Source organism: Schistocerca piceifrons, chromosome 1 (assembly GCF_021461385.2).
Source record: "Schistocerca piceifrons isolate TAMUIC-IGC-003096 chromosome 1, iqSchPice1.1, whole genome shotgun sequence".
Lineage (NCBI taxonomy): Eukaryota > Metazoa > Arthropoda > Insecta > Orthoptera > Acrididae > Schistocerca > Schistocerca piceifrons.
In genome coordinates, this window is record NC_060138.1 from 1,012,692,314 (window position 1) to 1,012,716,099 (window position 23,786).

A 23,786-nucleotide genomic window follows, 5' to 3' on the forward strand; every position below is an offset into this window, starting at 1 on the left:
TGCGAATCTCACTCTCTTTTCTGGGGGGTGGGGTATTCGGGGGTATTTCATGAACTGTTGCTATACCCATATCATCTACAGCACGTTCAAACCCTAAGGCCACAGGATCATCATGGCAGACGGCGGTTGTTACAGAAGTGTCCCACAGATCCACTGTTCACATCCAATATTTTATTTACCGATGAGGCAGGATTCACAGGAGATGGTGTTGTGAATTTCCATGAACAGCCTACATGGGCAGATGTAAAACCCCAATCAACTCTGGAAAGAGGGCATCAACACCAATGCTCAATGAACATATGGGCAGGCGTACTTGGCGATAGATTAGCAAATCCCTACGTGCTACCACAAAGTTTACCAGGGGCACATTATCTGGACTTTCTCGTTAATGTATTGTCTACACTGCTGGAGGCTGTGCCATTACAGCAGCGAATGCAAATGTAGTTTACACATGATGATGACGCAACAGCACACCTTCGTCACAATGTGCGCAAACATCTGACACAAGCATTTCAGGAGTCCTGGGTTGGTCGGTAGGCCCCCACACCTTGGCCTGCTCGTTTCCCAGACCTCAGTCAAAAATGGCTCTGAGCACTATGGGACGTAACATCTATGGTCATCACTCCCCTAGAACTTAGAACTTTTTAAACCTAACTAACCTAAGGACATCACACAACACACAGTCAAGACCTCAGTTCCCTAAACTTTTGGTTATGAGAACACGTGAGGGAATCGGTCAGTTGGTCTGCGCAATGCCAATGAATGATATGCGAGCACTACAGGGTCGCGTCTTCAAAGTGTGCCGGCAGGTACAACAACAACCGAGTATATTTCAAAGCGTTCGTCGTTTCTTACTTCGGAGGGCAGAGGGGTGCATTGTCATGAATGAGGGCCACGTTGAATACCTCCTGAAAAAACGTATTTATTTTTCTTGTTTCAGTAAGTACTACCACCTCTCAAAGTACTCGACACTTTTTGTTAACACCCTGTATAGACTGTCACGCTACTGTCCCGGAACTACTTGCTGGTCAAGAGATTTGAAGCCCGATAACCTATTCAATGTGCACTCAAGCGCACTTTCATCGATCCTGCCACATTTGTGGATGAGTACTCATAACGTGATGACCGTATAAGACGCTTATGGAAGTTCGAACGGAAAATTAGGAAGGAAGGTTAGTGTTTAACGCCCCTTCAGTAAACCTATGGATATGTAGATGGCAACGTGTTTTCCGAATATGTGCATTCACATCTATATAGTAAGGCACTAGTGTTATCGGCAAAAGTACCGTGTATCCATTAAATCCGGCTATCATCTTAAAAAATCGTAACTTCGAAACTATGACTGACAGATGGAGCATCGTGGTTTTGTTGTAAAATGTTTATCAGCTCTCTAAGTATTTTCCTGTTATGATGGGATTTCATAGTGTGCCCCACTTGTCGCTCTGTAGCTTGCCGTGTACAAAGGAGAAAATAAAAATTTATGATAATGTTATCTACATATTTAAGCTTAACTTCTAATATTTCAATTTTCGTCCCATGTAGGGGACTTCGTGTAGAAACTGACTGCAGTTCCTCTCGAACACTATATAAGAAATAATACCGTTGCTGAAAGGCGTGCTTTCTTAACAGATGTAGTCTGCCTCAGTGAGGATACACTGTGCTACGTAACATACTTTAAAGAACATCTTTGCATGAATAAAAAATGAATGAGTGCTTTTGAACATATCATGTTACATCTGTGGCACTTATCCTGAAAATATACTATTACATTCAGTACGACAGTAATATTAAGTGAGTCAGTCGAGTAATGGTTTCTAATTCATCCGGTTTGCTCCATGGTTGACGAGCGAAGATATACAGAGGAACAAGAAAAAGGCTTAAAGTTGTCCAAAACATATGATGGGCGATATATCATCACTGTCTTTCTGTAACGTTAACTGTCTCTGCCAATAACTAGAGTGCTCGATGTAAATATTAGCTGTAGTTAATCAGAAAATTACAATTCGTAGATCAAGACAATATTCGAGTTGTGTCCATGTACGAGCAAGCATTCCAGCATCAACAATTGAGGTGTTGCTTCATTGATTCGCCCACGAAGAGTGTTGTGTATGACCAACACGCGATCCCTGACGCAACCTACAGTGATCCGTTCGTCTACTTACGCTGAGACGGAATGTGCTACCTGTCAGTTACGAGATGCTGCTGCAGTAATGAGTATTTTTTTCAGTTTTGAGGTAAGGTACTATGAGACCAAATTGCTGAGGTCATCGGCCCCTAGGCTTACACACTACTTGTTGTTGTTGTGCTCTTCAGTCCTGAGACTTGTTTGATGCAGCCCTCCATGCTACTCTACCCTGTGCAAGCTTCCTCATCTTCCAGTACCTACTGCAACCTACATCCTTCTGAATCTGCTTGGTGAATTCATCTCTTGGTCTCCCTCTACAATTTTTACCCTCCACTCTGCCCTCCAATACTACATTGGTGATCCCTTGATGCCTCAGTACATGTCCTACCAAAAAATCCCTTCTTCTAGTGAAGTTGTGCCGCAAATTTCTCTTCTCCCCAATCCTATTCAATACCTCCTCATTAGTTATGTGATCTACCCATACAATCTTCAGCATTCTTCTGTAGCACCACATTTCGAAAGCTTCTATTCTCTTCTTGTCTAAACTATTTATCGTCCATGTTTCACTTCCATACATGGCTACACTCCATACAAATACTTTCAGAAACGACTTCCTGACACTTAAATCAATACTGGATGTTAACAAATTTCTCTTCTTCAGAAACGATTTCCTTGCCATTGCCAGTCTACATTTTATATCCTCTCAACTTCGACCATCATCAGTTATTTTGCTCCCCAAATAGCAAAACTCCGTACACACTACTTAATCTAACTTAAATTAGCTTACGCTAAGGACAACACACACACCCATGCCCGAGGGAGGACTGGAACCTCACGGGGGGAGCCACGAGAACCGTGACAAGGCGTCCTAGCCCACGCGGGTACCCTACCCGGCAATGAGTAATTCGTACCACAGACGCACACCAGTGTATGGTTCCAAAGATAATATTTAATCAGTCTATACGTTTTATCTTTATGGTCGATTGCCAAGGGCCTTTTTTTAGTAACATCAGTTGTAATGTCTGAGATGTGAAAATCGCCTTATCACGCTATTGTGTAGTTTGTTGATATAGTAATTCACAGATATTAACTTTATGCGCAGTTGACGCCGTAAATTATCTCTGGTCTGTCAGTATTTAGATTTGAAAAACTATCTAATTAATGTATGAAACATAATGTCAATTATTCGTCACTGTCAGTCTTAGTGTATGCTTGGCTTCAAACTATTATTAACCGGAGTTCTTTCACGACTGTGTGGCTTTCCACATTAATAATGCATTTAGTACATTTATTGTTTCCAGCGATACCAGTATGGTTGCTGGCAAGTTTTGCTTCTGTCACTTAATAGTGTTTCTGTCTGTTTATTATAAACTGTAATTTGTATACCTATTTCAGAGCTAACTTCATATACCTTCACTCCGCAAGGGATATAAACTTCTTTAGCCTCTCCGAATAATCACTTTCTTTCGAACTTCCGTGAAATGAAGTCCATAAAATCTCAATAGCGTCAGCTCAATAATCCAGAGATCTTCCTGTCTCGTGGCAAATGAGACGCGAGATAAACGAAACTTCAACTCCAAAAAGACTTCACTTGACGTAAATAAAATTTGCTTTCCAAATCAGTCACTCGTAAAATTCATCTTCAAGCACACTTCCAGAAAAATCTTCAAAATTATGAACGTTCGATTTTTAATAATTTTTTGGCAGCAATTATTAATTGCACTGCGGTAATAGATACACGTCTCAGACAGAAATAACATATATAAACAGATTTCAACTTCTCGCAGCTAAATCAAGACAAGAACTCGAGACATACTTTAATTCATTACAATTAAAAACTGTTAAATTCATTTCTCTTCATTATAAATTTAGGGTTGGGCGATTCGCTTCGGAGGTGGGGCAGGGGGAGGGTTTCTTCTTTGGAAAACGGCCGTCGCTTTACGCCACCGTAGACCAGGAAGGATGGCTGCGTAAGGGCAGGAAGACTGGTCCTGCTGTAACGCCTCACGCTCATACCATGAAACAATAGGAAGAATATCTGTTTCTCGAAATACCGTATTACAATAAAAAATATACGCAATCTTTTCATTTTCAATACCTTCTATGTGTCGAGTGGCGGAGACTGATCGATGGTACAGTCTAATTTAATTCAGGCCTTAGCAAATGGAAAAAAGTCAATACTGAAACCATACCACTAAACATTTATACGCAGTACAATGGAAACATGCATTTTTCCTGCTACATGAGAAGGTCCTCAACTTTACAGGTATGATGAGATCAGCTGTTTAAGCCACAATTCGAGCAATTCGATGTAGCATTTCTTCTATTTATTCTATGTACCGACTTGACAGAAAATCCTAGAAAGTTCTGGTCTTACGTTAAATCAGTAAGTGGATCGAAACAGCATATCCAGACACTCTGGGATGATAATGGCATTGAAACAGAGGATGACACGCGTAAAGCTGAAATACTAAACACCTTTTTCCAAAGCTGTTTCACAGAGGAAGACCGCACTGCAGTTCCTTCTCTAAATCCTCGCAAGAACGAAAAAATGGCTGACATCGAAATAAGTGTCCAAGGAATAGAAAAGCAACTGAAATCACTCAACAGAGGAAAGTCCACTGGACCTGACGGGATACCAATTCGATTGTACACAGAGTACGCGAAAGAACTTGCCCCCCCCCCCTTTCTAATAGCCGTGTACCGCAAGTCTCTAGAGGAACGGAAGGTTCCAAATGATTGTAAAAGAGCGTAGGTGGTTCCAGTTTTCAAGAAGGGTCGTCGAGCAGATGCGCAAAACTATAGGCCTATATCATCGATCTGTTGCAGAATTTTAGAACATGTTTTTTGCTCGCGTATCATGTCATTTCTGGAAACCCAGAATCTACTCTGTAGGAATCAACATGGATTCAGGAAACAGCGATCGTGTGAGACCCAACTCGCTTTATTTGTTCATGAGACCCAGAAAATATTAGGTACAGGCTCCCAGATAGATGCCATTTTCCCTGACTTCCGGATGGCGTTAGATACAGTTCCGCACTGTCGCCTGATAAACAAAGTAAGAGCCTACGGAATATCAGACCAGCTGTGTGGCTGGATTGAAGAGTTTTTAGCAAACAGAACACAGCATGCTGCTCTCAATGGAGAGATGTCTACAGACGTTAAAGTAACCTCTGGTGTGCCACAGGGGAGTGTTATGGGACCATTGCTTTTCACTATATATGTAAGTGTCGTAGTAGATAGTGTCGGAAGTTCCATGCGGCTTTTCGCGGATAATGCTGTAGTATACAGAGAAGTTGCAATAGTAGAAAATTGCAGCGAAATGCAAGAAGATCTGCAGCGGATAGGCACTTGGTGCACGGAGTGGCAACTGACCCTTAACATAGACAAATGTAATGTATTGCGAATACACAGAAAGAAGGATCCTTTATTGTATAATTATATGATGGCGGAACACTGGAACACTGGTAGCAGTTACTTCTGTAAAATATCTGGGAGTATGCGTACGGAACGATTTGAAGTGGAATGATCATATAAAATTAGTTGTTTGTATCGCGGGTGCCAAGTTGAGATTCATTGGTAGAGTTCTTAGAAAATGTAGTCCATCAGCAAAGGAGGTGGCTTGCAAAACACTCGTTCGACCTATACTTGGGTATTGCCCATCAGTGTGGGATCCGTACCAGTGTCCGTTTGACAGAGGAGATAGAGAAGATCCAAAGAGGAGCGGCGCGTTTCGTCACAGGGTTATTTGGTAAGCGTGATAGCGTTACGGAGATGTTTAACAAACTCAAGTGGCAGACTCTGCAAGAGAGGCGCTCTGCATCGCGGTATAGCTTTGCTGTTCACGTTTCGAGAGGGTGCGTTTCTGGATGAGGTATCGAATATATTGCTTCCCTCTACTTATACCTCCCGAGGAGATCACGAATGTAAAATTAGAGAGATACGAGCGCGCACGGTGGCTTTCCGGCAGTCGTTTTTCCCGCGAACCATACGCGACTGGAACAGGAAAGGGAGGTAATGACAGTGGCACGTAAAGTGCCTTCCGCCACACACCGCTGGGTGGCTTGCGGAGTACAAATTTAGATGTAGATGTAGATTCACATACAAGAGTCATTCCCATGGACGAAAGTTTGTTAAATAACGGAAATGTCCTGGTAACAACTGCAGTTCTATCCTCAATCTTTGCAGTTGTAGTCTTACACTTCTGCTTCATTGTGAACAGTATTTCATTTCCAAAACTTGTGACACGTTCTTCGCAGTCTAGGGGAGCAGCTCTGCCATTGCTGTTTCCGTGTTATCTCTGAGGAAGTGAGTAAGTAATGTCGCAGCGCTGTACGGGTCTATAAATACATAATTCTCTTCCGCGATGTTTCCTGGCTGTTGACGAAATAGCATCTACAGCTGCCGGCGAACAGGATTTTATTTCATAATGTGTACTTCTGAGGCTTTTCTTACTATAAACGTGGACAGTATTGAATGTTTATAGAAAACGGCGACCACTTTAACTGAAAGTTGACGTACATCCTTCTGTGCAACTTTAAATTCGTACCGAGACAGGACTCATGGACGACCAGAGAAGACATGAAGTCGGTGTGGAAGAGCAAAGGCGGATGATCAGAGGTGAAATACACGCAACACCCGCACTCTCTGATTCTCAGTTTTCAATCACTAGAAGTAGAAAAGCTTTGGGCAGACCCCCTTTTGAACGCAGACGTTGATTGCTGACGCATATACGCTGTTTCCTCACATGAGCTTCATATCGCCATTAGTCTATTCTTCCTGATTTTATTTTAAGATTTTTGTGAAAACATATCCACAATGTAGCAATACATGGTGCTATTCACATTTACGCCATAAAAAGAGCGAGGATCACAGCAGCTAATGATGATGCAACCGGAATAAGAGTATATTCAGAGGGGGACACATTAATATGGTTGTGTTATAAGGTTCAATGTCGCCCATTCCTGTTCGTGTTCTAAATGATTTACTTGGGATACTGTGGAACTCATCCAAAGCTGTAATGTCTGATTACGACATGAACACATTGATAAAGGATTCAAACACACCCATAATAGACACCGCCGAGAGTGTAAGTGAATGGTCTTACAGCTGGTTCACAGCCAACAGCTCCACTTTTAATCGCATAAAAAAACTCATTTTTTACAATTCCAAACAAATCATATTAACTTACAGGTACTAGAAGTAGAGATCAATGGTCGTAAGATTGATGAAGCTTCAAGCATGAAGTTACTGGGCACCCAGGTGGACAGTAAATTGACGTGACACGAGCATGTCGATAAGTTAACAAAAAATCTCAGTTATATCTGCTTTGCGCTTAGAAGCCTTCTCATATTGTTGACTTGCAGACAAGAGTGCTAGCATATTCACTCAATGTTTTTGTGAAAAACGTACTTCTTCTACAGATGCATCAAGTAAGAATATTGTATAAAGAAGACAACTGAACATCTTTGAAAATCTTCGTAAACTTCCATTATATGCTAATACCTTACTTTTTCACTGTATTTATGGTTAATAATAAGAATGAATTGAGGATGAACTCTGCAGTTCACAACCACAATACTAGAAATAAATATAATAGACTATGCAGTCATCTTTAGGGTTCAGAATGAACTTTTTAGTACTCTGGTACACAAGTTTATACCTGGTTGCTAGTGAGCGTCAGGCATGAAATTTGAAAACCCCAAATCTTCAAAAGCAAAGTGAAAGAACCACATTAGTCATTTAGCGGTGCATTTTACAAAGTGCAGCAAGTTACCAATTATTTACGTACAATTATCTGGTTAGCGTATTACCCATGGTTGATTCGGAGATTTAACGAAAAGGGAGAAAAATACGTCTCAAATCTTCTGATAACATTTGAATCAATATTTTCTTTTAAAATTCATTATGCTGCATATGACTCATGTGTTATCATGTACTTCAAGACATTGAAATGCGTTGATCTGTCATTAGAGTAAGGTGGAAGAAATTTGTTTGACTAAACCCGTGTTTTGGCTGTCTGGGAGGTATGAATGAAAAACAGAAAAACATTGACAGTTTTTTTCTGAGAGTGAGCTAAACACAAATAATAGCGAACACTGTGTGTTTTAGTTTTGTAAACAAGCTGTCAGACCCAGTGAGTAATGTGTAAATATTGCAGTAGCCTTTTAAATATGATGGTTCAAATGGCTCTGAGCACTTTGCGACTTAACTTCTAAGGTCATCAGTCGCCTAGAACTTAGAACTAATTAAACCTAACTAACCTAAGGACATCACACACATCCATACCCGAGGCAGGATTCGAACCTGCGACCTTAGCGGTCACGCGGTTCCAGACTGAAGCGCCTTTAACCGCATGGCCACACCGGCCGGCTTTAAATATGACATTTTGCATGTTTTGTAAATATAAAATACAAGAAACTGTCAGACTTGATTGCGGCAATTACCGCAATGGAGGCTGATAGTTTCTTGTATATTAGGTTATCGTGATTGCTGACTGGGCTACAATGTTGAAAGTACTAAAATTTTGTAAATGTCATTTTCTTATATTTTGGAGTATACAGATTTTTCGTTTAACCATGTAGTCTTTGATTCATATTAACCTGTATGATCAGGAGTTTGCTGTGGCAATTTTCTCGTAATACACAAGTAATCTGTACGTAGTTATCAGAATTATTAGAGTAGGTAGATTAGCACTAGTTTTAATTTGTTGTTTATGCATCTTACAGAAGTAGCCAGCTGTGGTTGTTGTTGCCTGTTAATGCATAACCTGATGTATCCTGAAGACTTTCCTTCATGATGAGATTAATAGAATTCGAAGTGTGAATTAATGGATCCTCTCAATCTGTACTTGTATTGCAGTGACATTCCACCATGCCAATATCTGCCACAAGATCCCACCCAAATAGGAATATTATTTCATCCATGAAGTTTACATCATCCTCCTCTTGCCTTCATACTCCCGGTCAATCCACTGTGGCTACTGCCACTTGTTTTTAAATATATATCTTCTTTAAGGACACTGAGGGCTGAGACGTGCCGATGAGATGCGTCTATTTCACTCTCCCCCTCCCCCCTTCTTCACCTGCCCCTCACCCTGTTGCACAGTGACACCACAGTCATTGTATGCTGTTTTAAAGACACTTAAAGAAAATGAGGTATCACCTCATAAAAAAGTTTCATAGATTTCCAGAAAACCTGCCAAGAGGCTATAAAAATTCTTAATGTGACGGCAGTTGGTGACCAAAACTTTTAACTGGCTCTTTGTGTTAAACAATTATAACTTGTGTCTTCGACTACGATGCAAGAATATGGACTGGCTGAGCAGGAAAAGTAAAGACTGTGCAGTCTCTTCAACAACAGTCAAGGTTTGAACATTGAGTTCATGGAACCTAGTACCTCTCCATTTCATAATAAGTGTACTTAATTTTCAAAATCATTCTGCACCTCCGCATTATTGTGTAATTGGTGCACATCTTTTCGGGGCTTGCTGTGGTTATTACCTTCAGAACAAAACAGTTAATGGTCTTCAGTCAAGACTAAATAATGTCACATCATGAAACAGCCAAATACTGTAGACCATTGTCCACTGTTTTGAACTGCCTATTATACTCCTAATTTCAAGGACAACCAGGTATATTGAAACTGTCTACCTAAATGTGAAGCAAAATTCTTTATCTTTTTTTCAGCGAGACATGGAAAAGCAGAAGGAAATTTTAATGATAAAGGAAATTGAATGCAGCAAAACAAATGCATCGAATACACCAGGTAAGTCAACAACTCATAATAATTTCCGTATTGTGTACTGACATTTAGGATCGTAGATCTAAGGGTTGTTGTAAGTAATTGACCATTCATTAACGTAACTTTTCAAATAACTTACGGGAATACAGCCGAATGGTGTAGTCGACAACCGCGTAACGACCCACGTCACCTGGCTGCGTTCCCGTCAGTTAATATGAACATTGTATATGCTGGGAGAAACTCATTTGTCACTATTTAACATTTTATCGTTATTTGAACCACTCCCATAATTGAAGTATTTACATTGTACTGTATATTTATTGATCCAGCTTTGGCATACAGTTCAACTTGTACGAGTACTATTGGACACGTCAGAATAACGTATCATTCAATATAAACCCAAAATGAAAACGCATATAATCATTCTTGGACTCAGAGTTGTGTTGATTGATATAAATGAAAGAAAAATTACTATTTTTTCCTAATTTAGAAATTCTTGTACTGAATAAAAACAGTGCTTCATTACGAATACCTTTAGTTTTTTTCCCTTAAATACTAGTTCTGGAACAATATTATTTCATATGTTGTATTATTGTGTAATTTGACATCACAATGTATTATACTTTTGATGTAGGATAATGTTCTGGAAAACATTTGATAGATATTGACATTTATCTGGTTCCATAATTGTGCACAGCCCTGTTCTGCATTTTTCATCAATTTTCACGAGGTAGTTCCCAGTGAATAAAATGGTTTCAAGAAGGAGCAAACATGGAATAATTACATCGCCAAGCTCATTAAAATGAGGTTTACAGGATTCCATTTTTTAAGGCCACAAATTATCCTCATTCGCCTTTTTTTTACTTTATACACTGAAAAGCCAAAGAAACTGGTACACTTGCCTAATATCGTGTGGGTCCTTGCAAGAACACGGAAGTGCCATAACACGACGTGGCATGGACTCGACTAATGACTGAAGCAATGCTGGAGGGAACTGACATTATGAATCCTGCAGGGCTGTCCATAAATCCGTAAGAGTACGAGGAGGTGGAGATCTCTTCTGAACAGCACGTTGCAAGGCATCCCAGAAGTGCTCAATAATGTTTATGTCTGGAGAGTTTGTTTGCGAGCGAAAGGGTTTATACGCAGAAAAGTGTTGCTGGAGCCACTCTGTAGCAATACTGGACGTGTTCGGTGTCGCATTGTGCAGCTGGAATTGCCCAAGTGCGTCGGAATGCGCAATGGACATGAATGGATGCAGGTGTGAGACACGATGCTTACGTACCTGTCAGCTATCATAATCGTATCTAGACGTATCAGGGGTCCCATATTACTCCATTACAGAGCCTTCACCAGCTTGAACAGTGCGCTGCTGCAATGGCAGTGTCCGTGGATTCATGAGATTGCCTCCATACCCGCACACGTCCATCCGCTCGATACGATTTGAAACGAGACATGTCCGATCAGGCAACGTGTTTCCACTCGTCAACAGTCCAATATCTGTGTTGATGGGCCCAGGCGAGGCATAATGCTTTGCGTCGTGCAATCATCAAGGGTACACGAGTGGGCCTTCGGCTCCGAAAGTTCGTTGAATGGTTCGCACGCTGACACTTGTTGATGGCCTCGATACAATTTGAAACGAGACTTGTCCGACCAGGCACCATGTTTCAGTCATCAACAGTCCAATGTCGGTTTTGATGGGCCGAGGCGAGGCATAAAGCTTTGCGTCGTGCAGTCATCAAGGGTACACGAGTGGGCCTTCGGCTCCGAAAGCCCATATCGATGATGTTTCCTTGAATGGTTCGCACGCTGACACTTGTTGGTGGCCCAGCATTGAAATCTGTAGCAATTTACGGAAATGTATTTCTGTCACGTCGGTGTTTGTCCCGTTCTTGCAGGATCTCTTTCCTTCCGCTGCGATGTCGGAGATTTGATGTCTTACCGGATTCCTGATATTTGCGGAACACTCGTCAAATAGTCGTACGGGAAATTCCCCACTTCATCGCTACCTCGTAGACGCTGTGTCCCATCCCTCATGTGCCAATTATAATACCACGTTCAAACTTACTGTTGTGATCAACTCGGGAAATTATTTTGTGACATCAGATACCGGTTGCCCCATGTCGGGCGCCAAAACTGTAGTGAATTCGAGAAATTAAACACAAAGGGTACAAAACTGAGGGGTTCCTGTATGAAAATAAAAGATTGCTTGTATGTTCGAAACATGAAAGAAATGTATTTATTTTCGTGCTTTTTACACAAAACAAAACAAAATTATAAATCTCAGGGCCCATTTGATCGGGCGCGGACACAACTCAGTCATTAAGGGGAAGGAGGAGGGAACGAATCATCTCACCATTCTTGTTAATGTTCGTCGTGTACTGCTGTCGGCGGCAGTCGGCGCGGCGTGTCGCGTCGGAGCTGTGCTGCACGGCTTGGCTGTCCTCATCTGCAATCGCGGCTTTGCGGCGGCTGCCAGGTATGATCTCTGCGTTGTCTGCCCGTTGTCGGTTGCGTGGCGCAAACTGTGCTATCACGGCATCGGAAGGCGGATGTTGGCGATAGGTGGAAGAGCGCCCATTTCCTCTCCCTTTCGCGGTGTCTCCACGACTCCCCCTTTTCGCTTCTCATCCATCTCTCAGCTCCTCTTCGAAAAATTATTCCTTTCTGCGTTGTCATTGGCGGACGAAATTTCCAATGTAGCCCAATGACAGATAGCCGCTTCATTGCCACGCCTCTCCGTGCAGGGTGGAAATTTTCTATCAGGCGTGGGCTGGCGTGTGCCTCGTGAATTGGCATCTTTCTCATGATTTCACATTTTTAAGATGTTTCGCTGCATTCTGAGGCTATTGAGAGAGCAGCTACACAACACTTCTTTATAACCGCTCTCTCTGCGTGAGCCCTGGACAGACTCATGTTGGGATCCGTCTCAAAATCTGCTGGCGTCCGTCATTTACAAAGAACGTCCTCACTGTTGAGGAAAACATCTTCTTAAGAATGCTGGCCTCTTCCACACGCCTCCCTGCGCCGATTCCCCACGCTTTCTTCTCGCTGCCCCCTGTGCCCGTGGGCCGCTGGAATTGTCGGCACATCTCTGTTTTCTAAGGTAGGTAGAATGAATGCCGCAAGGCCAGAAGAACTCAGATGCTTTTGCGTGTGCATTCTTGGCGTTCCGTCCTCATGGCTACAGACGTCCATCAGTTCTCGGCACCCTTCTCGTTGCCAGACAGGCCCTTCGCACCGTGTCCCTCTTCGAGCGAGGCGAGGACGTCGGCCCAGCTTCCCGCTGTGTCCTTGCGGAATGACTGCACCCGGGAGCTCTCCCCAGGGAGTCCGGTTCCTTCCTCCTCCACGGCCGCTTGCGACGACCTGGCGAAAGTGGCTGCGGTATTACATCTCTTAAATCTTGATAACCTGTCATTGTAGCAGTAGTAACCGATCTAACAACTGCGCCAGACTCTTATTGTCTTACACACATCAAAAAAAGTTTTGCATTTCCCCTGTTCCCATAACTCCTGAAGATATACGTTGACTGTGGATATTGTATCACAGACACAGTCCGTTTGACTGTTCCGATATGTCACTAAACCCGCCCAAAGACGTAAACAATCATGCATGAGCAGTGCCTATTAGATGAAGGAGGTCCGACAGCCGATCAGTTCCAGTCATTTTACCAGGACTGAGGTACACGGCTCGTGTTGTCTGTGGTTCAACAGTGCCTAGACGGTCAACACCGCAGTTTGATCGTGTACGCATTGTTACTTGGTGCTAGGAAGGGCTCTCAACAAGAGAAGTGTCCAGGTGTCTTGGAGTGATGTTGTTCGGACATGGAGGAGATACAGAGAGACTGGAACTGTCGACGACATGCCTCGCTCAGGCCGCCCAAGGGCTACTACTGCAGTGGTTGACAGCTACCTACGGATTATGGCTCGGAGAAACCCTGATGGCAACGCCATCATGTTGAATAATGCTTTTCGTGCAGCCACAGGACGTCATGTGACGTCTCAAACTGTGCGTAATAGGCTGAATGATGCGCAACTTCACCCCCGACTTCCATGGCGAGGTCCATCTTTGCAACCACGACACCATGCGCCACAGTACAGACGGCCCCACCAACATGTCAAATGGACCGCTCAGGGTCACATTCTCTTCACCAGTGAGTGTTGCATATGCCTTCAACCAGACAATCGTCAGAGATGTGTTTGGAGGCAACCCGGTCAGGCTGAAAGCCTTACACACACTGTCCAGCGAGTGTAGCAAGGTGGAGGTTCCCTGCTGGCATTTTGTGGTGGCAGTGTGTGGGGCCGACGTACGCCGCTGGTGGTCATGGAAGGCGCCGTAACGGCTGTATGATACGTCAATGTGATCCTCCGACCGATAGTGTAACCATATCGGCAGCATATTGGCGAGGCATTTGCCTTCATGGACGACAATTTGCGCCCCCATCTTCTGAATGACTTACTTCAGGGTAGCGACATCGCTCGATTAGAGTGGCCAGCATGTTCTCCACACATGAACCGTATCGAACATGCCTGGGATAGACTGAAAAGGGCTGTTTATGGACGACGTGACCCGCCAACCACTCTGAGGGTTCTACGCCGAATCGCCGTTGAGGAGTGGGACAATCTGGACCAAGAGTGCCTTGATGAACTTGTGTATGCCACGACGAATAAAGACATGCATCAATGGAAGAGGACGTGCTACTGGGTATTAGAGGTACCGATGTGTAGAGCTATCGGAACCATCGCCTCTGAAAGTCTCGCTGTATAGTGGTACAACATGCAATGTGTGGTTTTCATGAGCAATAAAAAGGGCGGAACCTAAAATGTTGGCTTTAAAGTTAATCTTCCCAGTCAGGCAATCGAGGTTATTTTCGAGTGCAAAAAGAGTGCAGAAAAGCTCGCAATGACAACGCAGCATATTCACTTCAATAGGTCTCAAAATTAACATCATACCGAATTATGTCCAGATTGACATCAAAACAAACGCAACTGCAAAGAAAAAGCAGGAAAGCTCTGGGTGAAATACGAACTGAAAGAACTTTATATTAAAAAACAAATGTTCAATAGATAACTTTATAATGCAGAATTACAGTTGGGACAGTTGCTTCATAACGGAAAAAGTCAGAAAGTACACCGAGTTCATCGTACAGTAAGCAAAAGCTACTCAGAAGAAAAAAACTAGCCAATTGTATAAAGCAACAGTTACCTCCCAAATTGAACCAAAACAGCCGAAGCAAACACACATTCTACACATCTTTCCTCAACAACGCGAACATAATATTCACTGCGGAAGAAGAGGCACTACTCTGCAAAAGGTTTAAAACACAACTTTCAAGCTCCACTGGACCTAAAGAACCAAGAAAAGCTCATCACTAATGTCACACAGATCTCAACCGTCGTCTTTAAGAAGAAAAATGACAGAACAGCAGCCTGTCACAAAATTAACGAAATCATTGAAAAGGAAATTGCAAAACCATTCCCAGCCTACAAGAAAAAAGAAGAAGCCCTTACACGTACCATTAACACTAAATTGAACATGAATAATGCAATAATTGTAAACGCTGACAAGAGTAACACAATTGTTGTAATGAACAGTGCAACATACGTAGAAAAAACTTTAGACTTCTTCCAAACCAACAACATAATAGAGATACATAAAGATCCAACAGCCAGAACACAAAAAGAGATCAAACACTTTTCAAACAACATCAACTTTCTGCTCACCATCCAAGAAGCAAGAAACGTTTTAACAATGAGCCCACAAGCACCTTGCCTTAGATCACAACCAAAGATCCACAAAAATGGGACCCCCATCAGACCTGTAGTGAACTGTACGAACAGCCCAACATTCAAACTCAAAAAAATGCTCTTCAGAATTCTCAAAGATGCATACACATTCAATAACGAGAGAACACTTAAAAACACGACAGAATTTACACAACATGTCAAAGACATGAAAGTACCTGATGCAGCCACACTTACCTCAGTTGACATACAAAACCTTTATTCCTCTGTGCCAATAGATCACCCACTACAGATAATCAATGCCAACCTGCAAAAGGACAAAAAAATCCCTTCAGCTCACATTACTGAACTAATGGACCTGCTTGAATTCACACTTTCACACAACTATCTTAAATTTAACAATAAAATCTACAATCAAACAGATGATCTGGAAAGGGGCTCAAATTTTTCTGTATTGCTAGCAGAAATATTTATAAGTAACTTAGAAGACAAAATCCTGAATTTCAACCACCACCTCCTCAAAAATATCATCTACTACTACAGACATGTAGATGATACCATCACTTTAATCAAAGGCACTAAAGATGACATCAGTGAGTTGAACCAGTAATTCAACAACTCCCATGAAAACATAAAATTCACAATTGAACACCAAACAGATGACAGTACAAATTTCTTAGACCTTACCATTAGAATAAAGAATAACAGACATCAATTTGAAATTTATCGGAAGTGTACCACAACACACACTACAACCCACAACTCCTCTTGTCACCCCACAGACCACAAAATGGCAGCATTCCGGTACGTGATCAACAGAGCTATCCAACTACCACTCTCTGAAGACAAATGTGATCAAGAAATTGAAATAATAAAACAATCAGCTATTGCGAGTGGTTATAACAGCTCCATAGTGAACACCCTAAAACACTCAATAATGGCAAAGCAATCACAGCACAAACAAAAGAAAGAAAGTAACATCTTCCATACTGTCCCCTTTCTAGGTAACATTTCATATTAAACTGCCAATGTCTTCAAACGAAAAGGCATAAGCATATCCTTTACAACAAGATTGGACACGAAACCCACTTCATCACACAGGTGTGTACAAAACTGAATGTTTGGACTGTGACTGCTTCTACATAGGCCAGACAGGCAGATCGTTTCAAAAAATACCATACAACAGCAATAGCCACCCACCTGCATGAAACAAAGCTCCATGTTAACAACACAAGTATCAGCATCCTACACATCCGACCAAAACCCAGAAAAATAGATATCCTTGAAACTCTCCAAATATACAAACACCAAACAAAACAACCTGAATCCATATTAAACGACAAAAATGACAATATTTACAGTAGTATCATCTCTCCCCCCATGAACCATGGACCTTGCCGTTGGTGGGGAGGCTTGCGTGCCTCAACGATACAGATAGCCGTACCGTAGGTGCAACCGCAACGGAGGGGTATCTGTTGAGAGGCCAGACAAGCGTGTGGTTCCTGAAGAGGGGCAGCAGCCTTTTCAGTAGTTGCAGGGGCAACAGTCTGGATGATTGACTGATCTGGCCTTGTAACATTAACCAAAACGGCCTTGCTGTGCTGGTACTGCGAACGGCTGAAAGCAAGGGGAAACTACAGCCGTAATTTTTCCCGAGGGCATGCAGCTTCACTGTATGGTTAAATGATGATGGCGTCTTCTTGGATAAAATATTCCAGAGGTAAAATAGTCCCCCATTCGGATCTCTTGGCGGGGACTACTCAAGAGGACGTCGTTATCAGGAGAAAGAAAACTGGCGTTCTACGGATCGGAGCGTGGAATGTCAGATCCCTTAATCGGGCAGGTAGGTTAGAAAATTTAAAAAGGGAAATGGATAGGTTAAAGTTAGATATAGTGGGAATTAGTGAAGTTCGGTGGCAGGAGGAACAAGTCTTCTGGTCAGGAGAATACAGGGTTATAAATACAAAATCAAATAGGGGTAATGCAGGAGTAGCTTTAATAATGAATAAAAAAATAGGAGTCCGGGTAAGCTACTACTAATAGCATACTGAACGCATTGTAGTGGCCAAGATAGACACGAAGCCCATGCCTACTACAGTAGTACAAGTTTATATGCCAACTAGCTCTGCAGATGACGAAGAAATTGAAGAAAAGTATGATGAGATAAAAGAAATTATTTAGGTAGTGAGGGGAGACGAAAATTTAATAGTCATGGGTGACTGGAATTCGACAGTAGGAAAAGGGAGAGAAGGAAACATAGTAGGTGAATATGGATTGGGGCCACGAAATGAAAGAGGAAGCCGTCTGGTAGAATTTTGCACAGAGCATAACTTAATCATAGCTAACACTTGGTTCAAGAATCATAATAGAAGGTTGTGTGCATGGAAGAATCCTGGAGATACTAAAAGGTGTCAGATAGGTTATATAATGGTAAGACAGATATTTAGGAACCAGGTTTTAAATTGTAGGACATTTCCAGGGGCAGATGTGGACTCTGACCACAATCTATTGGTTATAAACTGTTGATTAAAACCGAAGAAATTGCGAAAAGGTGGGAACTTAAGGAGATGGAAACTGAATAAACTGACTAACCCAGAGGTTGTACAGAGTTTCAGGGACAGCATAAGGGAACAATTGACAGGAATGTGGGAAAGAAATACAGTAGAAGACGAATGGGTAGCTCTCAGGGATGAAGTAGTCAAGGCAGCAGAGGATCAAGTAGGTAAAAAGACGAGGGCTATTAGAAATCCTTGGGTAACAGAAGAAATACTGAATTTAATTGATGAAAGGAGAAAATATAAAAATGCAGTAAGTGAAGCAGGCAAAAAGGAATAAAAACGTCTCAAAAATGAGATCGACTGGAAGTGCAGAATGGCTAAGCAGGCATGGCTAGAGAACAAATGTAAGGATGTAGAGGCTTATCTCACTAGGGGTAAGATAGGTACAGCCTACAGGAAAATTAAAGAGACCTTTGGAGAAAAGAGAGCCACTTGTATGAATATCAAGAGCTCAGTTGGAAACCCAGTTCTAAGCAAAGAGGGGAAAGCAGAAAGGTGGAAGGAGTGTATAGAGGGTCTATACAAGGTCGATGTTGATGAAATGGGAGATACGATACTGCGTGAAGAGTTTGACAGAGCACTGAAAGACCTGAGTCGAAACAAGGCCCCTGGAGTAGACAAAATTCCATTAGAACTACTGACGGCCTTGGGAGAGCCAGTCCTGACAAAACTCTACCATCTGGTGAGCAAGATGTACGAGACAGGCGAAAGACCCTCAGACTTCAAGAAGAATATAATAATTCCAATCCCAAAGAAAGTAGGTGTTGACAGATGTGAAAATTACCGATCTATCAGTTTAATAAGTCACAGCTGCAAAATACTAACGCGAATTATTTACAGACGAATGGAAAAACTGCTAGAAGCCGACCTCGGGGAAGACCAGTTTGGATTCCGTAGAAATGTTGGAACAAGTGAGGCAATACTGACCCTACGACTTATCTTAGAAGAAAGATTAAGGGAAGGCAAACCTACGTTTCTAGCATTTGTAGACTTGGAGAAAGCTTTTGACAATGTTGACTGCAATACTCTCTTTCAAATTCTGAAGTTGGCAGGGGTAAAACACAGGGTGCGAAAGGCTATTTACAATTTGAACAGAAACCAGATGGCAGTTATAAGAGTCGAGGGGTATGAAAGGGAAGCAGTTGTTGGGAAGGGAGTGATACAGCGTTGTAGCCTCTCCCCGATGTTATTCAATCTGTATATTGAGCAAGCAGTAAAGGAAACAAAAGAAAAATTCGGAGCAGGTATTAAAATCCAGGGAGAAGAAATAAAAACTTTGAGGTTCGCCGATGACATTGTAATTCTGTCAGAGACAGCAAAGGACTTGGAAGAGCAGTTGAACGGAATGGACAGTGTCTTGAAAGGAGGATATAAGATGAAAATCAACAAAAGCAAAACGAGGATAATGGAATGTAGTCGAATTAAGTCGGGTGATGCAGAGGGAATTAGATTAGGAAATGAGACACTTAAAGTAGTAAATGAGATTTGCTATTTGGGGAGCAAAATAACTGATGATGGTCGAAGTAGAGAGGATATAAAATGTAGACTGGCAATGGCAAGGAAAGCGTTTCTGAGGAAGAGAAATTTGTTAACATCGAGTATAGATTTAAGTGTCAGGAAGTCATTTCTGAAAGTATGTGTATGGAGTGTAGCCATGTATGGAAGTGAAACATGGACGATAAATAGTTTGGACAAGAAGAGAATAGAAGCTTTCGAGCTAATGAGGAGGTACTGAATAGGATTGGGGAGAAGAGAAGTTTGTGGCACAACTTGAGTAGAAGAAGGGATCGGCTGTAGGACATGTCCTGAGGCATCAAGGGATCACAAATTTAGCACTGGAGGGCAGCGTGGAGGGTAAAAATCATAGAGGGAGAACAAGAGATGAACACACTAAGCAGATTCAGAAGGATGTAGGTTGCAGTAGGTACTGGGAGATGAAGGAGCTTGCACAGGATAGAGTAGCATGGAGAGCTGCATCAAACCAGTCTCAGGACTGAAGACTACAACAACAACAACATCATCTCTGTTTTCAGCAACTGCCTACATCATTAAAATTGCATACACACATACGCATACATATATACACACACACAGGCACACCTACCTTAATATTTACCATAAATATTTGGTTATGTTATCATGACAGCTGCCAAGAGTACAAGAGTTTGACCTCATCTATCTACATCTACACCTACGTGATTACTCTGCTATTCACGACAATGTGCCTGGCAGAGGGTTCAGTGAACCACCTTCAAGCTGTCTCTCTGCCGTTCCACTCTCGAACGGCAACCGGGAAAAAGGAGCTCTTAAATTTTTCTGTGTGAGCCGTGATTTCTCTTATTTTATCCTGATGATCATTTGTCCATATGTAGGTGGGTGGCAACAAAATGTTTTCGCAATCGGAGGATAAAACTGGTGATTGAAATTTCATGAGAAGATCCCGTCACAACGAAAAACGCCTTTGTTTTAATGATTGCCACTCCAATTCACGTATCATGTCTATGACACTACCTCCCCTATTTCGAGATAGTACAAAACGAGCTGCCCTTCTTTGTACTTTTTCGATGTCATCCGTCAGTCCCACCTGATGCCGGCCGGTGTGGCCGTGCGGTTAAAGGCGCTTCAGTCTGGAACCGTGTGACCGCTACGGTCGCAGGTTCGAATCCTGCCTCGGGCATGTATGTGTGGGATGTCCTTAGGTTAGTTAGGTTTAATTAGTTCTAAGTTCTAGGCGACTGATGACCTCAGAAGTTAAGTCGCAAGTGCTCAGAACCCTTTGAACCATTTTGAACCCACCTGATGCGGATCGCACACCGCACAGCAATAGTCCAGAATAGCCGACTGTTTACTCACTGAAGCAACATCCCAACTAGACGTTTACTTGGGTATGGCTTTATAGCCGAAACAAGGTTGCAGCAAAAAAGAAACATTACTAATTAAATTTTTGCAGCTTACCTGGAATTACTCATTACAATAAATTTGAATTTACAGGGATGGGAACTACCTCGTCCCTAATAAGGTGTTTACTGATATTTGTTGCGTCTTCGTATTTGTTTACATCTGAAACGATTTCTATACAGAGCAGTGTTTTCTGGTGGTAACTTGTGATAACTATTTTGTATAGTCAGACGACTGTACCGAAAAGTGTTTAGAGATCCTGCAAGACATTTACGTTATGTATGCTGCCTGCACATCTGGCGCAAAGCGATTCAAGTCATTCGGATACGTGTGAGGCAGGATAGCACATTACCTGATGCGTCACGGTGGGACACGGCCCATATCCAGTTTACCTGTACACGTTTAACAGGAAAGACTATGGGGTCTGTCTGTGTGTGTATACAGGAACACTCGATCATTATCTTTAACTATGACGCCCTATATTGGAATTAGGGAACCAGTAGAGACTAACCAACCACTTTACGAACCTAGAAGACATATCGATTGGTGGCAATAGTAGACAATGTTGCTAACACCATTTAACAGCAGGAAAAAGACAGATTTTGCAGTGTTCGGGAATTCCATAATCTTTCCCACCCTGCACAGCATCAGCTTAGGACCGAGCAAGGTGACGCAGTGGCTAGCACACTGGACTCGCATTCGGGAGGACGATGGTTCAATCCCATGTCCGGCCATCCTGATTTAGGTTTTCTGTGATTTCCCTAAATCGCTCCAGGCAAATGTCGGGATGGTTCTTTTGAAACGGCACGGCCGACTTCCTTCCCCGTCCTTTCCTAATCCGATGAGACCGATGACCTCACTGTCTGGTCTCCTCCACCAAAATAACACAACCCAACCCCAACCCATCATCTTAGGAGCTACAACGTGAAACGAAATACTAGCGAGTACATCTAGTGTTGTGGAACATGCGAATGCAAATGTGCAGTGAAGATCACAGCAACACTTACAGCAGAACCAGTAGAAACACATCACCCCACAGCGACGTAACTCTATCTCGGCGACGAAGGCGAGGAGAAGCGTATCGAAGCGAAGTGTAAGACAGTTCTTTTAATCAGGCCCGATGGTTTTTTCTGGTGCTGTTCTTTGTTTCTTTTTTATTAATCACCAGAACTAAAAAGTGATTACTATGGCAGAGATAACTCTGCTCTGGTGCGCATCTCCTCGTCTCCATCGCTGCAGTGGAACTATGCCACCGTGGGGCTCGCTTGGTACTCCTGGTTCTGCCTTTAAGTGTCACTGTGATCTTCGCTGCACCCACAAGTCCCGTTCACACTGAGCGTGCCCGACCTCCCTTTTCCCAACTTAATGCAGCAACTCGAGGTGGGTCGGCCGGTGTGGCGGAGCGGTTCTAGGCGTTTCAGTCTGGAACCGCGCGACCGCTACGGTCGCAGGTTCGAATCCTGCCTCGGGCATGGATGTGTGTGATGTCCTTAGGTTAGTTAGGTTTAAGTAGTTCTAAGTTCTAGGGGACTGATGACCTCAGATGTTAAGTCCCATAGTGCTCAGAGCCAGCCAACTCGAGGTGGCATAGACTCAACAAGTCATCAGAAGTCCCCTGCAGAACTACTGAGCCATGCTGCCTCTATAGGTGTCCATAACTGCGAGTGTTCCCAGTGCACGAATTGACCTGTCGATCATGTCTCGTAAATTTTCGGTGAGATTAGTGTTTGGCGACCTGTGTGGCTGAATCATGGGTTCGATTTTCCAGAATGTGCTTCAGACCAGTCGCGAACAGTTGCGGCCTGGTGACATAGCCCATCGCTGTTTGGAAACATGACGTCCACAAAAGGTTGGAGATGCTCATAACCATTTCCGAGTCAATGATTGGTTCAATTGGAACACAGGACCTAGTCCATTCCATGTAAACACGGCCCACACCACTATTGAGACATCACCATCCTGCACAGTGCCTTATTGACAACTTAGATCCATGGCTTTGGGGGTCTGCACCACACTCGAGCCCTACAATCAGTTCTCACAAACTGAAATTGGGACTCATTTAACCAGACCACGGTTTTCCATTCGTCTAACCGATTAGTCATGAGCCCAAGACAGGCGATGCCGTGTTGCTAGCAAAGACACCCGCGTTGTTCGGCTGCTGCCATGGCACATTAAAGCCACATTTCGCCGCACTGCCCTAACGGATACTTCGTTGTAAGTTCCACATTTATTTGTGCACTTATTTCACGCATTGTGCTTAACTGTTAGCAATGACAACTTTACACAAACGCCACTGCTCTCGATCGTTAAGTGAAGGCCGCCAGCCACGCCGTTAACAAAAAATGGTTCAAATGGCTCTGAGCACTATGGGACTCAACATCTGAGGTCATCAGTCCCCTAGAACTTAGAACTACTTAAACCTAACTAACCTAAGGACATCACACACATCCATGCCCGAGGCAGGATTCGAACCTGCGACCGTAGCAGTCACGCGGTTCCGGACTGAAGTGCCTAGAACCGCACGGCCACCGCGGCCGGCACGCCGTTAGTAGTCGTGGGAGGTAATGCTTGAGTTTTGGTATTCTCGGCACACTCTCTACACAGCGGATCTCGGAATACTGAATTCTCTAACGATTTCTACAATGGAATATCCCATGAGTCTAGCTGCAACTACCGTCCTGCGTTCAAAGTCTGTTAATCCCCATAGCGCTGCCA

The 23,786-nt window shown here is 42.9% G+C and overlaps 1 protein-coding gene across 4 annotated transcripts in view; it reads left to right on the forward strand.

Annotated features, from left to right (window-relative positions):
• LOC124800364 (parathyroid hormone/parathyroid hormone-related peptide receptor-like) overlaps window positions 1-23,786 on the forward strand; it is a 490,636-nt gene that overhangs the window by 272,725 nt on the left and 194,125 nt on the right. For all 4 annotated transcript variants that reach the window (XM_047263018.1, XM_047263001.1, XM_047262994.1 and 1 more), the window contains exon 2: window positions 9,814-9,892. In XM_047263018.1, coding sequence (XP_047118974.1) covers window positions 9,875-9,892 — 18 coding nt within the window. In that variant the 5' untranslated portion in view covers window positions 9,814-9,874. The remainder of the gene's footprint in view (window positions 1-9,813; window positions 9,893-23,786) is intronic.